The following is a 15740-nucleotide window of genomic DNA, read 5'->3' as shown; positions in this document are numbered from 1 at the left end:
TAAAAAATATATAATTATAATATAAATATTTTTTGATTGCTTATTAATGTTATAATCAGTTTTATAAAGTATTAACAATTAAATTTGATTTTAATTTAAATCTGTTTGACGTAATTTGCACAACAATTAGAACACCATATATACTAACAGCAAAATTGTACCAAACACCTATCAACATTTCAAGAACCATTTCTACTATCATTTATTACCACCATTTATCATCTGCCATATATGCTACTAATAAAATTGTGCTCCAAACGGACTCATATTTGCCAATCAGACCCAATAAATATTGGAGTTTATTTATGGGCCTCTCGGCCCATAGCTATTACTCCGGGGGAAAAAATTCCCAAATTACTTGTTGCCGTGTTCTCTTGCTTCCCGAGCCTAAACTCTCTCTCTGAATCTTGTTTCTTCTAGGTGCTGCTCCTCTGCACTCTGCGGTGGAATAGAGTGATTTCCCGAAAAAGCACAAATCGAAAAGGAATAAGGGGATGTCTCACTCCTTTCACAATTAGTGTTTCTGGAGGAGCATCTGTTCTCAGAGGCGCTTCTCTGCATTTCAAGGTTTGTGTATTGAGGACCTTGAAATGTTTTATCCTCGATTATTGTATATATTGAAATTTATTTGCATGGTTTTGGGCTTTTGAAACTCAATTTTTAATTTCTGCAAACCGGGTTGGTGAAACTATGATGGGCTTCATTTTTTTGTTGGTATTTTTTGCTCCTTGTGGAAGTACAATTATGGTCAACTTAGTGTACTAAAAATCAAGTGGGTTCTACTAGTTTCTGTCGTGTTTGTTTGTATTTCATGTTTGTGGAGATATGCTCAAAATTCATAACTGCTAAAGACGAAGGATTTATAGCAATGTTTTTATCCATTAATTAGAATAGTGCTCTTGGTTTAGAGATTTCTTAATGGGCTTCAATGTTATTGAAGAGCCAACTTCTAGAATATCATAGTTAAATAGTGATGGTTAAGTATATCTGTTTCAATTTTTATTTGCTGCTTTCCTTGGTAAAATATTGCCTAAGTTATTCAAGTAATGTTGAGCACGGTACCTATAACCCTTAATGCAATGTACCTGATATATCATAACATTGTTATTTGTTAACTTGACGAAAATGCTCATTTTGATTTCGCCCGCAGAGATTTGGAAGTGAGGTTGGTAATTTTTTTGGATATGAGTATTTCCTTACTGACAATGCCCTGTCATCTTGGTATTGACTATTGATCTTACATGGATGTCATGAGTTTGTACTTTGACCATAGATTTTGAGCTAACAATGGTAATAACTTTAATTGTGTTTATCCCTTATTTTCTTAAGGGAAAATGGTTCGCCCTTGGTCTCTCATTCGATAGAAGTAATTCTATAAGCATAATAAGGATACTTTAAATAAGATGAATAGTTTTCTTGGAGCTTAAATTTCTGGTCTTTAGAGTTGTTGTTGGTATTCAACTAGGAATAATCATTTCAAGGGTTTAATTGTTTGCTTATTTAATCTCCTTGTGTTTTCTAGGGTTTTTATGTGGAGTGATGTTTGATTGGGATTCCAGGTGATTTGCAGATGGATAAGGACAAATCCCCAAGCCATGGTGGAGGTCTGCCACTCCCATCGGGTCGCTACTCTAGTTTTTCTCCTCTTGGGAGCTCTTTTAATGTGAAGCCTGAACCTTTAGCTTCCTCTTCATTCCATCAAATGGCACCTGGTGCTAGTTCTGATTCTGGTCGGTTTAGTCATGATATTAGTGGAATGCCTGACAACCCAGTTAAGAATTTGGGTCATCGTCGTGCACATTCGGAGATACTCTCTCTCCCTGATGATCTTGGCTTCGATAGTGATCTTGGTGTAGTAGGCGGTGCTGAGCCCTCGTTGTCAGATGAGACTGAGGAGGACTTGATGTCCATGTTTCTTGATATGGACAAGGTTAACTCATCATGTGTTACTTCTGGAATTCAACTCGGTGAATCATCAGCTGCAGCGACAGGGCAGGTGTCAGCGGTAGGAGCTGGAACTTCTTCAATGGAGGCTTTTGCTGGTGGATCTTTTGAGAGACCTAGAGTTAGGCACCAGCATAGCCAATCAATGGATGGATCAATGACAATTAAGCCGGATATGCTCATTTCAGGGTCAGAAGAACCTTCTGCGACTGAGGCGAGGAAATCCCTGTCAGCAGCGAAGCTTGCTGAGCTTGCTCTTATAGATCCCAAGCGTGCAAAGAGGTATGGTCAAAGAAAATCATAGTATCTTCTAGTTCGGTGGTAGCGTATCGTGTCAATTTTGCACATTTTGAATGAACATATTGTGTTTGTATTCTGTAGTGACAACAATCTTAAGAAAATAGTAGATAATTTCTCCAAAAATAAAGTTAGGGTTTTAAGATTTTATATGGAGTCTAGGTCTTCTAGGGACGGGAAATACATCAACCTTGACACAAATGTATTCTATATAAAAAAGAAAAGAAAAACAAATAAATCGCGGTGCATGTGATTAGCAGTTATGCTAAAGTTTGATTAAATTGTTGGTGCTAACACTTCCTCACAAGTTTCATTTTTATTTAAACCTTCAAGAATGCTGGACGATCCAATTTCTGTAGCCACTAAATTATACAAATTGTGATTGTTCACTTCCTTTACAAATCCAAATTGTTGCTCGTGGTATGCGGATAATAATGGATAAAAGTTAATACTTACTTCAACTGTTTTATATACTCTCCTATTGTTGCATAGACTGTTGTTAAATTGAATCTGTTATTGGCAATTTGAAGGAAATTGACCAAACATGAGGCCTCCATTAAATATAAAAAGTAAAGGACGTATTAATACTGAAATTTTGTCGCGTTTCATGATGTTAAATGCGAATATGTTGTTTTTTAACATCTGTTAACCCTGCATTTTATTGTCCAAGGTTTATATTTTGCCTCTATCTATCTCTCTACATCACTTCCTCGATACACAGCAGAACTGAAAAAAGGCCGGTCTCTCGGTTTATTATCTCGCTAAATGAAATCCTTTGTTGATTTGTAACAAGTACTGTATTAATCCTTTGTTGATGCCTTTCTTTTGTTTTTTTTCCACTTCATTCATACACGTGTGAACTCGTGGCGCAGTGGTAGAGTTGTAGGGGTACAACCTAGAGAGGTCACATGTTCAATTTCTGTAAACAGTTTCTCCACATATAATGTGGGGGTAATGTCTAAGTACATCCTGCCTATCCCCGGCCCTGCCCACTACACGAGTTTTGTGCATGAGAGTTGTTTACATTTTTTTTCACATTTGCTTTATTTATACAGTGATAAAGCTGCAGCCTTTGTCCCCCTTTTCTCCCGATTTCTGGCGATCATTGTTTGTTTGGTTCATTAATTTGCGGCTACGTGGGCCTCTCTTGTCATCAACTCGTCCTTTTTTCCACTCTGATCTGGAGATTGTTAACCCCATGTACAAAATTTCATTTCTCGAAATGCATAATTCCTCATCATTATGTTATTCACTTATCTTCGCCTCTCTTATTTTTTTCTTCGTGTAATAGGATTTGGGCAAATCGGCAATCAGCTGCAAGGTCGAAAGAAAGGAAGATGCGTTATATAGCTGAGCTTGAAAGGAAATTGCATACACTGCAAACAGAAGCAACCTCATTGTCGGCTCAATTGACTTTGTTGCAGGTACATCTTGTTGGTTCAGTACATATTCCTTTTGTAGGAATGTTGTTTGGTACAATTATCCGTGGTTTTCATTAGTATGATAAAGTGCACCTTTTCTCTTCCAATTATACTTAGGGGTCCCCACCCCGTCTTCTTTTCAGCTTATATGATGAATATAATTCTGTGCTATTTTTTTGTGGATTATATGCAGAGAGATACAAATGGTTTAACTTCTGAAAATAGTGAGCTGAAACTGCGCCTGCAAACAATGGAGCAGCAGGTGCACTTGCAAGATGGTATGTCTCGCTAAACTTTAAGACAAGATCCAGAGGAATACCTTCTTTTGCTAGTAAAAATTTTACTTTTAGGCATTTAGCTTCTACTACCTTGGAGATATCAGAAGTTACCATAGCATAGGTGTTTTAGTCTGTTACAAATCTGGATACAAAGTATTCTGTTCTCTTTGAATACCAAAGTATTCTGTTCTTAAGTTTGTGAATGATCAACATTGTTGCAAAAATCCCTCTAGTCGGCCTACTAGTCGCTAGTCGAGGCTTGCCTCTTCGACTAGAGGGTAATTGGGAAACTTAAATCGGGGACCGGTTCTTCTGGCCCAGTTCTCCACTCCTATCGACTGGTTCTGTAGCTGTTCTTGGCTGCAGATCACTCTAGAGCACTTGCTCAGCCTGATCGACTGGTTCAGTGGTTGATGAACACTTGCACAGCCTCTCATCTTCTTCGCGAACACTTGCTGCAGCATGTATCGACACCGGGTGCCGTGAAAGGTGCTGGATATGGATCTCGGTAGATTTGGCTACGTCGAAGGACAGGCTTTGAGGAGAGATTAGAAGCTTTTTTTAATTATAAATGAGTGGTGGAGCTTTGGGATCAAAAGCAACTTTGTAGCCCATGTGCTCTCTTCTTTTAGTCCACTACTACAGTACTACTCATCATTCTTTTAGTCCATTTGTTTTTTATTTATTTATTTTTTTTCACATAGGACACTTCTAGAGTTGTGGCTGGGCTTTTCTTGGAATGGGTTAACATGATAGTTTGACTTGGGCTTGAAAACAATAAACCTAATTTGGCCTTGACATAAACCTTGCGGCCGACTAGCGATTTTTGCAACCATGATGATCAATAATCCTAGCTCTCCTTGTTTCCCCTAAAATAACTCATATTCAGAATCTGTTTTAGTGAAACATGTGGTCTCAGAAAATGTCATGTTTTAGGTACTTTTGATTTGTTGTGGCTATGAAAACAATACTCTACTCTTAGTACTGTCACGATGATTGATGGTGACAGTTAATGGCACTCGTCATTGATCATTTTCTATGATCAGAGCATGACTTTGACGGTCAGTAGTAATCCTCCGCAATATGCTGGTGGAATGATGGCAGTGGTTTTAGGTGGCGTGGAATTATTTACTGTTGGTGGTTAGTGACTGATGACGTATAGTTATAGAAGGCTTGAGTTGTTTTTCAGTTTGTCTACAAATTTTTGTCAGATTTTACCTTTTACAAAATTTTGTCTACTTTTCTAGTGTGCCACTAAAGGGCTTCAAATGCAGATTATCTTGTGAGCTATTCTTGTTGGAACAAAGAAAGCATAAAATGATATGATCTTTTCCCTTTTTTATGTGGTCCCTTTGGGAATCTAAGCTTTTGAAATGTGGAATTGAGGGAAGTTGAGAATTTTTTAAGATCAGGATTAGAAGATAGTTTTGCAGAAATAGCCATTAACTTCCAGCAACTTCTGTTTACTTAAAAAAGAATGGCATATGCTTTAGGAAGGCGTGTTACTTTTATACTCATTTTCTAGTTTTCATATATATGACAATACAAACGATGGTACACTGATTTTTTTCCATGTTAGTTTTGTTGGACCTTACTTAAGTCTTACATTTTGATTGTGATGATATACATGCACTATTTAATTGAATTTGATGATTGTATGTGCTAGTTGATTGAGCCTATGCCTTGATAATTTTATGCTTGCTGTGCACTAAGCATGTTTTGGTAAAAGGTGGTCGATTGGCCTTATATGCAAATTGTGATGATCTATGTGAAGTTGCCTATTCTTTGATGCATGAAATGTGCCTTCTACACTGCTGGAATTGTGCATGAATTATATGCTAAGTGTTAAAGTAATCGAATGAGCAATATTAGTTCAAATGATTTTAGGTTTACTCTATTCATACTAAATGAACTCTAATTGACATGAAATTTGAAACACATTCATATACATGTATTCATTAAAAAACATACAAATATTAAACCATGAAGTCATTGATTCCCACGAGAGTCCGCAATTATATAGGTGGGTGTTTTTTCTATGCTACTACTACTTGCACTCGTGCTATGCTATTCTACCCAAGTTTTACAAGGCTTAAAACAAAAAAAATATGCTGATTTGAGCTGGGCATACTTTATAAAACTAGCCCTCAGTGGCCATATTAATGATAAATATAAAATCAAAAGAAATGGTAAGGTTGTTCCATTTCGACAAAAGACCCACATAGGCCCCTTCTTTCTCCATTGGATCTGTTCCCAAGAGTACCCTAAAAAGGAACCTTTCCTCTCCCCAACCATTTCGGGTTAAGAAGATGTCTCTGTCTATGAGAATGGTGTGTTTCGAGGTGTGAAGTAGGGGAGAGAGAGATTTCATACTTGGGATTTTGATTAAGATGTCTTTTCTTTTCTTTTTTTCTTTTTCTTTCTCTCTTTTTTTTCATATTGCAAAAGTAATAAGAATGAAAGGTGTTACTTTTTATCATCTAGGCATCGAGCTTTTTATCCACAGGACCTCCCCTACAGTATCATCACCGCAATAGAGTTTAACCACCAAGTTCAAGATGGATTGGTGTTGTTCCTCTACGCCGAGGACACCAGAATATCGAACCATGACCTTAGAAATGCATGAGAGAAAAACATATTGGCTAGTGATTGCGAGGCCCCATTTCTTGACTGGAAGGGACACCAAAGGCCTTTGCCCTTCCATCCCTTGGTTAGATAGAGACGGAGGGCAGGGCTTTTCGTTTTTTCATGTTGTCAAAGAGTTGAACAATGAAAATAGATGAGATGGCGAATGGCTGATCGAATGGATCAAGTCATGTCGGAGCAAGGTTTAAGTCTACTGGTCTGTTAAGATGCCTCGACTGCATGCATCACTGCACTTCCACTTGACACCTATCGTAATTATAAACGGCCCGTCTCTCTTTGTTGTGACCTTATCTTGAATTCTCAAAACTTCTATCGCTCAAGCCCACCGCAGTAGAGAATTTGCCGCTGTCTCGGTTGTGCTATCGAAGGCTCTAGGGAAGTCGAAATAGGATAACATTCCTCTTGAGGTCGGTTTACTACTTAGATGTTTTCAGCAATTATCTACTCCGCACTTGGCTACCCATCGTTTATCATTGGCATGATAACTGGTACACCAGGGGTGAGTCATTCCCGGTCCTCTCGTACTAGGGGAAGGTCCTCTCAATGCTCTAACGCCTACACTGGATATGAACCAAATTGTCTTAATAGGTTTTGCACCTAGCTCACGTACTACTTTCATGGGCGAATAGCCCAATCCCTTGAATATACTACAACCCTAGGTGGCGAAGAGCTGACATTGAGGTGTCAAACCTTCCTTTCCACTCAGCATCAGCGTATCACTAAGGCCGACTTTCGTCCCTGCTCGACAGTTGGGTCTTGCAGTCAAGCTCCCTTCTACCTATAGCTTCCTTGTTCATAGAAAAAGCGGATTCAAAATTGTCTTTCATCCCAAAGCACAACTTGTATCCATGCGCTTCATATTTGCCCCTAGAGTTTGCTCCAAGAAATAGAGCCATCCCTACCCTCTCACGTCAATCCCACGAGCCTCTTATCCATTCTCATTCGACTACAATGGTGGGGGAGCAAGTCAAACAAGAAAAACTCACATTTGGGTTATGATAATCAAGCTCAAACTGATGACTTCTACCATGTGAAGGTGACACTCTTCCGCTGATTATAGTTTGTGGTTGGTTATCCAGCGTATGGGTTAGATCAGTGCCCGACAATATTAAACCATGTACAAATAGTGTGTGATGCTCTGATTGTGGTAGTTGTCACCGAGTGACTTGGACATTGCAACTTTTGCTGACAGTATCGTCACTGCAGTAGAGTTTAACCACCAAGTTCTGGATGGATTGGTGTGGTTCTTCTACGCCTAGGAGACCAGAATATTGAACCATGAATGAACATTGCAACTTTTGCTATATATCTTCTTTATAAGATCATCATTCTAACTGGTTCCTGGTTATTGTTTTCAACATCGTGAATCTTGTGATAGTTATGCATAGCATTTTGGTCAATTTTACATTTGTTTCCATGATTTCTTGCATTTGTTTTTCTATCTTGAATGTACATCATTGACGGCATTTTGGTATTTATTGGTAGCAGCATGCGTACTTCACCATAACCTGTTGTAATGCTAGCCATGTTATTTTTTTAGCAGAATATATAGTCAGTTTCTCGTGCCTGGGTGTCACGCAACGTCACCAAAAGAAAAGAAAAGAAATAATATAGTCAGTTTCACTCTCCCCTGGTTTTCCTTTTCATATGATATGACATAATGGTACGAAAGAGGCTTCATGCATTAACTTACATTGCACTATGTCCTAGCTTACAAAAAATGAGTTTAGTTGGGGTGCAAATGTACAATGCATAATATGCATAATGCATATGTATGACCGTGTTAATTCAATTTATGGTTTACATTTTGTATAACATATCTAATCTAGAGTAGTTGGGATTTTTACTGATCTTAGTGCATTGCTAATAATATATCTAGCTTAACAGACAAGAATGGTTTCCATTTCGGAGACACGGTCGACAATTTAAGAAGTAATTTTACAATCCAAAATTAGTTTGCATACGAGAATATCAGCATCTCTAGTACTCTTGCTACTGTACTGATAAAGGACCAAGTATGACTAATAGTGTTAACTAAACATTTTCGGCTAATCAAATGAAGCAAAAATAATTAAACTATCTTGTGTTTGGATTAGTGATTGAATTTAGCAATAGTTGGTCTGGTTTCAAACTTTAATCGACTTAATTCAAGGTTCTCTTTGCCCATTCTGGTGAGGAAGTCCATAATGCTACAGTTAATTTTATGGCATGTATACCCTGTTTTTACATGATAAAATCCCGTGCTTTTTTCTTTCATGCATGGAATTGCATTTCTAAGTCATTATCTTCGTTCTTTTTGTATTTTTTGCACGATAGCATTGAATGATGCTCTGAAAGAAGAAATCCAGCATTTGAAGTTACTGACTGGCCAAGCTATAGCAAATGGTGGACCCATGATGAACTTTGCCTCATTTGGAGCTGGTCAGCAATTCCATCCCAATAATAACGCTATGCAAACTCTTTTAACCGCACAGCAGCTTCAACAACTTCAACTTCATTCTCAAAGGCAGCAACATCAGTTTCAGCCGCACCAAATGCATCAACTGCACCAACAGCAACAACAGCAAGCTGGGGACCTGAAAGTGATAGGATCCATACTTCCTCCTGGCCAGAAAGACAAAGCATCAGATGCTGATTCTCCAGCCACCAAAGACTGATGAAAATCAAGGGTTGCTTCTTGTGAAAATCAATGTTAGAAATATGGAGTTGCATGGGAAATCTTTACCTTTTTCATGTTCACCTAAACTTTTTTCTGCCATTATGTTTAGACTATCTATATTACCTTTATTCATATGCAGTTCCTACTTTGATTTTAATTAATCAACGTATTTGGAATTATGTAGCTTTCCTGGTACTAATGGTGACAGCACTTTGGTTGCAATCTGTTTTGATATGTCTATCTAAGCTTTATATAATATGGTTCTGTCTCCGGCTTATTTGTAGGATTGACCCTTGGAGTCTAGAACCCCTTCTATTATTGTCGCTCTTCCTTGTCGTGGTAGTTCCCCAAATGGTACTCTGGGTTCTTTCTGTGTTGTTTATCTGGATAGTATTAGTGTGCGGTGGTGTGACGTCGCTTACTACGCCCTTCCTTGTCTCAAGGTGCCTAGGTATCCACCGTAAGTCTTTCCTTGTTTGAACCTTGTGCCTAACCCTCAAGGCTATTTCGTCCTACGGTGCTGCGAAATTATTTGAGATTTCCTCTATATCTGATGGGCACTGGAATTGGTTACTGCCATAGGATTTACATGTCTGCTGGTCTGCTGCAGTGATCTGCTATAACAATTATTAAGCATGAAATATGAATTATCAATTTTTGATGAATTCTAATACCGAGACATCAGAAGACAGAACTAGGTGTAAGATTGAAATGAAGTTCCTATTTTGTACTTTGATTACATATCAAGTTTTGCCTCATGAGGCTTTCTTTATTTACTAGAGAAAATTTTGCTTCTCTCTTGTAGTTAGATGAAACACGTTGAAATGCTAGCTTGATGAAGTTTGCAGCTGTAGATATGTATGGAATCACAAATTGTTTTTTTCTCTAAGATACTATACTTTTCTTTTTCTTTTTTTGTGAAAAATAGGTTTGAGACCTGATATGGATTCAAATGACAGAAACAGTACAAGAAGTGAGGTCATGAGGCACTCGAGCCACCAACATTGGTGGATTACCACCGAAAACAAAATGTCCATAAGCAAGATAAAAAACATACAATCCAACCAGAGAGAGAAAACTTATTCTCAAACTGGTGATATACGCTAATTGATTGCAACCATGTAGATTTATCCTTCTCCACACAAACAAAACTTGAAGAGATGGGGAGACTCCTCAATCCAGACCAGACCTGGAAATATGGATAGACCTGGAAACATAGATTGCTGAGTTTACATGAGATGTTGGGTTCGTTTCTTTAAATCTATATATTATACATTATAAAGTGGAACCTAAGTAAAGTTGAAGAAGTATCCTCATGTTATCACATCACCAAATAAGCTTTATAGGAGTTGGACATATGGATTATTATCAAATTAAAAAAAAAGTAAATGATCAATTATTCAATGCATTAAACATTAATTTAAAAGAAAAGAAAAATGACTCCTTAGAATTCGAAATGATGCTTTCAAATCTATGGGTAAAATATTAATTAAAAAGAGACAAGAAAAAAGGAAATGATCCTTACAATCATATCTTGGATTATTTAATGCATTAAATATAAATTAAAAATAATAAGACCCTTACAATCCCGCAATTCCAAACAATGCTGCAAAGCTAAAGACAATTTTCCTCTCTACTTTCTCTCATCATTTTTCTCTCAATTGTAGTTACTTTGTATCTTATTCACAACTTCAAAAATGATAAGCATTGGAATTTAAATTTCGACATTGGAATCTCAATTTCTCTGTAAACGAACACTATAAAATTTTTAAACAACAACTACTTCAAAGCTTCTTCACCTATATACCTATAGAATTACTTCAAAGCTTCTTCGTTTGCATAGGTACATTGTTAAAAAATAAATTAAAAAAATACCGTTGTGGGTTCACCACTAGTTTCATATAAGTCTACACGTAACAAAACTTCTACACGTAGTAATAGAGTTTCAATTTCAATTCAACTGTGAAGGAAATCATTGGGATACTATAGAAGATGAAAGATAATAAGTCCAAGGAGATTAGAAGTACATATGAGGTTCAGCAACTCGGAAACACCATTGTCGACATTGAAAATAATTGTCATGGCATAAAGCTGGTATTTTTTAGGGATTTGAACCGTTTGATTCTAGCTCTACAAACAGGTTTGTTCTCTAGTTATATAATATGATTTTCTGGGTTAATTATACGAATTTTTACTTTATATAAAATTGACTGGTTGATTAAGAGGTCATAAATTGATTTTGTTTTATATAATATGTATTGATTTGGTTTGTTTTATATACAATTTTGTCAAATTATGTTAGTGGTGTGAGTACATACATAAAGATCACGTCCGTACATACACGGAGATCACCATATTGTTGACATATATATGAATGCTAGTGGTTTGTGTATATATTATGTCAATTTTGTGATATTGTTTGACACATTAATTGGTCGATTGTGAATTGTGTTTACGGAGAAAATCTGGAATGGCAAGAGTTAGAATTAACAACAAGAAGGTATGGTTATGATTAGGCAGAATGAGGTGTCCTCGGTGACCCAATTGGAGGAAATGATGGTCAGATGTCGATCGTAGAGGCGATAGTTTTCGTTTAGAAAGTGTCAACTATAAATAAAAGAAACTCAGATTTATTAAAAAAAAAAGTGTTAGATAAGTGGGTTTGATTGTATGAGCTTGTGAGTAAAGATAACATCTTTGTATGTTGAAAACTTAAATCAAGGGTATTTTTGGATTAACAATAATAATTTGCTGTAAACTTAGATAAAAATGTTGTAAACTTATATGGAGTAAATTGTTAGTGTAAAGATAACAAATAAAATCACTCTTCATATTTTGCATGCAAACATCATGATGCGACATGTCTCAAAGCTGGGTCCACGTGTCAAATGAGGGGTGGGATAGTCATTTTGCACTTGACTTTAGCTGTGAGATCGGTTGTGATTGATGTTTATGCGGTGACAAAATTACCAAAACGGGCTTAGTTGCATGTTGACGGCATTGTTATACAATCTTTGGCGAGAGAATGATTTTATCACGAGATTTATCATTTTACAAGTTGTATCCAGTGGACCGATTAGAGGCTCAAAGTTCGAAAGTTCATTTTAATGAACCCAATACTCAAGTGGCCCAACATAACAAGAGATAACTCTAGCCCATATTTCAAGCCCAGTCAGTCATTTGAATTATATCCGTTGTCTCAACGGATACCTGCTGTATCAGTTTTATGTCTTGTATCTCTGTAACCTCTGTTTCTAAGAGCCGTTGCTCTCTCTTGTATATGTAGCTTGTAACTCAATTGTTTTGGTAATGAAAATCATTCCTTCAAAACTCTTTATGGTATCAGAGCTTTTGAACTCCACCGAGTCAAGTTCCTCTTCATCAGCCATGACTACTACTTCTCTTTCTACTTCTATTACAGTACCTGGCACAAATCTTACTGTTCATGCTATTAGTGCCATTCCTCACAAACTTCTATCTACAAATTTTACCTCATGGAGGTTAACACTGTTGTCTCTACTCAGAGCTTACAATCTAGTGGGATATGTTGATGGTAAAATCCCTTGTCCTGCTCAATCAACCAGTAGTGATACTGATGACTCAGCTGCACAGGCACTCTTGCATTGGAAGAGTCAGGATCAGTTTATATTGCATGCAATCGTAGCCTCCATTGATGGCACTATACTGCCACTAGTTGGGGATGTTTCCACAAGTGCAGCTGCTTGGGCAAAGGTACACTCGTTGTACGCTAACACCTCGCGATCTCGCGTTATCCAACTCAAATCACAACTGTCTCGCTGCCAGAAAAACAATCAACAAATGGCAGAGTATATGCAAGCTGTGAAAGCTCTGGTTGATGAACTTGCTCTTATAGATCATCCTGTCTCAAATGATGATCTCACTCTTTACATCTTGGATGGCCTAAGTGAGGAATATACTGGTATAGTGGGGTCTATCCGTACACGTGAAAACCCATTTAGCTTTGAAGAACTTAAAAATGTGTTGATTGCTCAAGAGGGTTTCATTTCCAGACTTACCTCTACTCAGAACACTCATGTTGCTACGGCTAACTTTCATCATAAAGAATCTGGAAATTCTGAATCTCAACATCGTGGGAATAGAGGTAACTGGAATGGACCTCGGTCAAATTCCTGGAACAACAACAACACTCGCAACCAGTCTAATGGTGGCCACGGTAGAGGACCACCACAAGTAGTTTGTCAACTATGTGACAAGCCTGGTCACCCTGCCAACAAGTGCAGAAAACTAAAGTACTATGCAAACAATGGTGTTCCTCCTTCGGCCAACTATGCATCTTCCAATGCAATGTCAGGACAATATCAACAACCTCCACCACAGTGGCTGTTGGACTCTGGTGCTAGTCACACGCTAACTCCCCACTTCAACAACCTTCACAACCCATCTGAATATGATGGAACTGATTTTGTCCATGTTGGGGACGGTACAGGTTTGACGATATCCCATACTAGCACTACAAAATTTCACACACAACTACACCCCATTCTTATGCATAACTCTTTGTGTGTGCCTTCAGTTAATAAAAATCTTATTTCAGTACATGAACTCACCAAGCAAAACAATGCTTATGTTGAATTTTATCCTTTCCATTGTGTTATAAAGGATCAAGCATCGGGTCGCACTCTGGCGCTGGGACAATGCACTGAAGGACTCTATCACCTTGACTCTGGCTCCATGTCTTGCAATGTTACAACTACCTCATCCATTGGCTCCAAAACAAGTCTTACAATGTGGCACAATCGCCTTGGCCATCCATCCTCCAAACTCCTATCTAAGCTTATTCAATCTGCTACTCTTCCTTGTACTACAACTGGGACTCTGTCCTCTACTACTTGTATTTCTTGCAATCTTAATAAAAGTCATAAGTTACCTTTTGGCAACTCCTCCGTGTCTAGCAATGCTCCATTACAAATCCTTTACAGTGATGTGTGGGGTCCCGCACCTACCACTTCCATTGATGGCTATACTTACTACATTATCTTTGTTGATCACTTCACCCGATATACGTGGCTCTTTCCTATTCGACAAAAATCTTATGTTCATACAGTTTTTGTCCAATTTAAAACTTTAGTAGAAAAACAATTTCAGTACTCTATCAAATCTCTTTATACTGACAATGGAGGTGAGTTTCAAAAACTCAAAACCTACCTTCTACAGGAGGGGATCAGTTGGTTTCAATCTCCTCCTCATACCCCTCAACATGTGGCTCTAGCTGAGCGGAAGCATCGGCACCTCACGGAAACAGCTAGGACTCTTCTCCACACTGCAAACCTCCCACCTCTATTTTGGTCTCATGCATTTCAAACTGCGGCGTATCTAATCATCAGACTCCCCATATCTCATACTTCACCCACCACACCATTCCAACTTCTTTTCCAAGCTGCTCCAAATTACGCAAAATTACGTGTCTTCGGTTTTACTTGTTTTCCATGGTTACGACCCTACACAAATCACAAACTTCAACCCCGATCCAAACACTGTATATTTGTGGGGTATTCTACTTCACAAAGTTCTTATAAATGCTATGATCCGGAATCGAATCTCATCTTTCTCTCAAGACATGTCACCTTTTGTGAATCTGAGTTCCCCTCTTACAGTGAACCATCTATTTCCATTCCTTCCCCCCTTCCCTCATCTAGTCCTTCCCCCCCCCCCTCCCTAGTGGTTTTGGACAACTCCACCACTCCTCAAACATCTCCTTTAGCTGAACCCACTATCACTATACCACCTACACCGACTCTGCCTCCATCCAATACCAGCACACCTGACTCCCCCTCTCCACAAAGACACCACCAACTCACACCATGACCACTCGTGCTATGAATAATATTCATAAACCGAAGAAACTAAATCTAACCACATTACATCCGCTTCCATCTACCACTGAACCTCGCTCAGTCAGAGGTGCACTCTCCCAAACCCACTGGAAACAAGCTATGCAACAAGAAATGGATGCCCTCCACAAACATGACACTTGGACACTTGTTCCTCCAAACCCCAACATCAAGCCCATTGGTTCCAAATGGATTTTTCGCATCAAACAGAACCCGGATGGTTCAGTTGCTCGCTACAAAGCCCGCCTTGTTGCTCAAGGATTCTCTCAACGCCCCGGCCTAGACTATCACAATACCTTTAGTCCTGTCATTAAACCGGCTACAATTCGCGTTGTTCTTACCATTGCTGTCTCCAAGGCTTGGCCACTCCATCATCTGGATATAAATAATGCTTTCTTACATGGCTCCCTGCAGGAAACAGTTCACATGAAACAACCCAAGGGGTTTGAAGATTTAGCTCATCCAGACTATGTGTGCTGTCTCAAGAAATCCATATATGGTCTCAAACAAGCCCCTAGGGCTTGGTATCAAGCCTTAAGTTCCTGTCTGATTCAATTGGGTTTTGTTAACTCTAATGCTGACACTTCTCTTTTTATACTGACTGCTAATAAACATATAATGT

At 38.2% G+C, this 15740-nt stretch overlaps 1 protein-coding gene across 3 annotated transcripts; it reads left to right on the top strand.

Moving 5' to 3' along the window:
* The first annotated feature begins 333 nt into the window (after positions 1 to 333).
* LOC120005877 (probable transcription factor PosF21) lies at positions 334 to 9515 on the top strand. 3 transcript variants are annotated; one of them, XM_038855748.1, is made up of 5 exons: positions 334 to 567; positions 1571 to 2226; positions 3533 to 3665; positions 3856 to 3940; positions 8903 to 9515. In XM_038855748.1, the coding sequence occupies exons 2-5, from the start codon at positions 1571 to 1573 to the stop codon at positions 9241 to 9243; spliced, it is 1215 nt and encodes a 404-aa protein (XP_038711676.1). In that variant the 5' UTR covers positions 334 to 567; the 3' UTR covers positions 9244 to 9515. The 3 variants fall into 3 exon arrangements, with proteins under 3 accessions (XP_038711676.1, XP_038711674.1, XP_038711675.1); XM_038855746.1 differs by having other exon boundaries at positions 1560 to 2226; XM_038855747.1 differs by having other exon boundaries at positions 1523 to 2226.
* The last annotated feature ends 6225 nt before the right edge of the window (positions 9516 to 15740 follow it).

The sequence above is a fragment of the Tripterygium wilfordii genome, chromosome 9, assembly GCF_013401445.1.
Source record: "Tripterygium wilfordii isolate XIE 37 chromosome 9, ASM1340144v1, whole genome shotgun sequence".
Classification (NCBI taxonomy): Eukaryota; Viridiplantae; Streptophyta; class Magnoliopsida; order Celastrales; family Celastraceae; genus Tripterygium; species Tripterygium wilfordii.
Note: the sequence above shows the minus strand (reverse complement) of the source record. Positions and strands in the feature narration are given on the sequence as shown.

Bases quoted from the DNA above. Each gene is read 5' to 3' on its own strand.
- LOC120005877 (XM_038855748.1), top strand. From the start codon at position 1,571: ATGGATAAGGACAAATCCCCAAGCCATGGTGGAGGTCTGCCACTCCCA. The intron at 3,666-3,855 runs GTACATCTTGTT...GATTATATGCAG, and splicing joins CTCAATTGACTTTGTTGCAG to AGAGATACAAATGGTTTAAC. The intron at 3,941-8,902 runs GTATGTCTCGCT...TTTGCACGATAG, and splicing joins GCAGGTGCACTTGCAAGATG to CATTGAATGATGCTCTGAAA.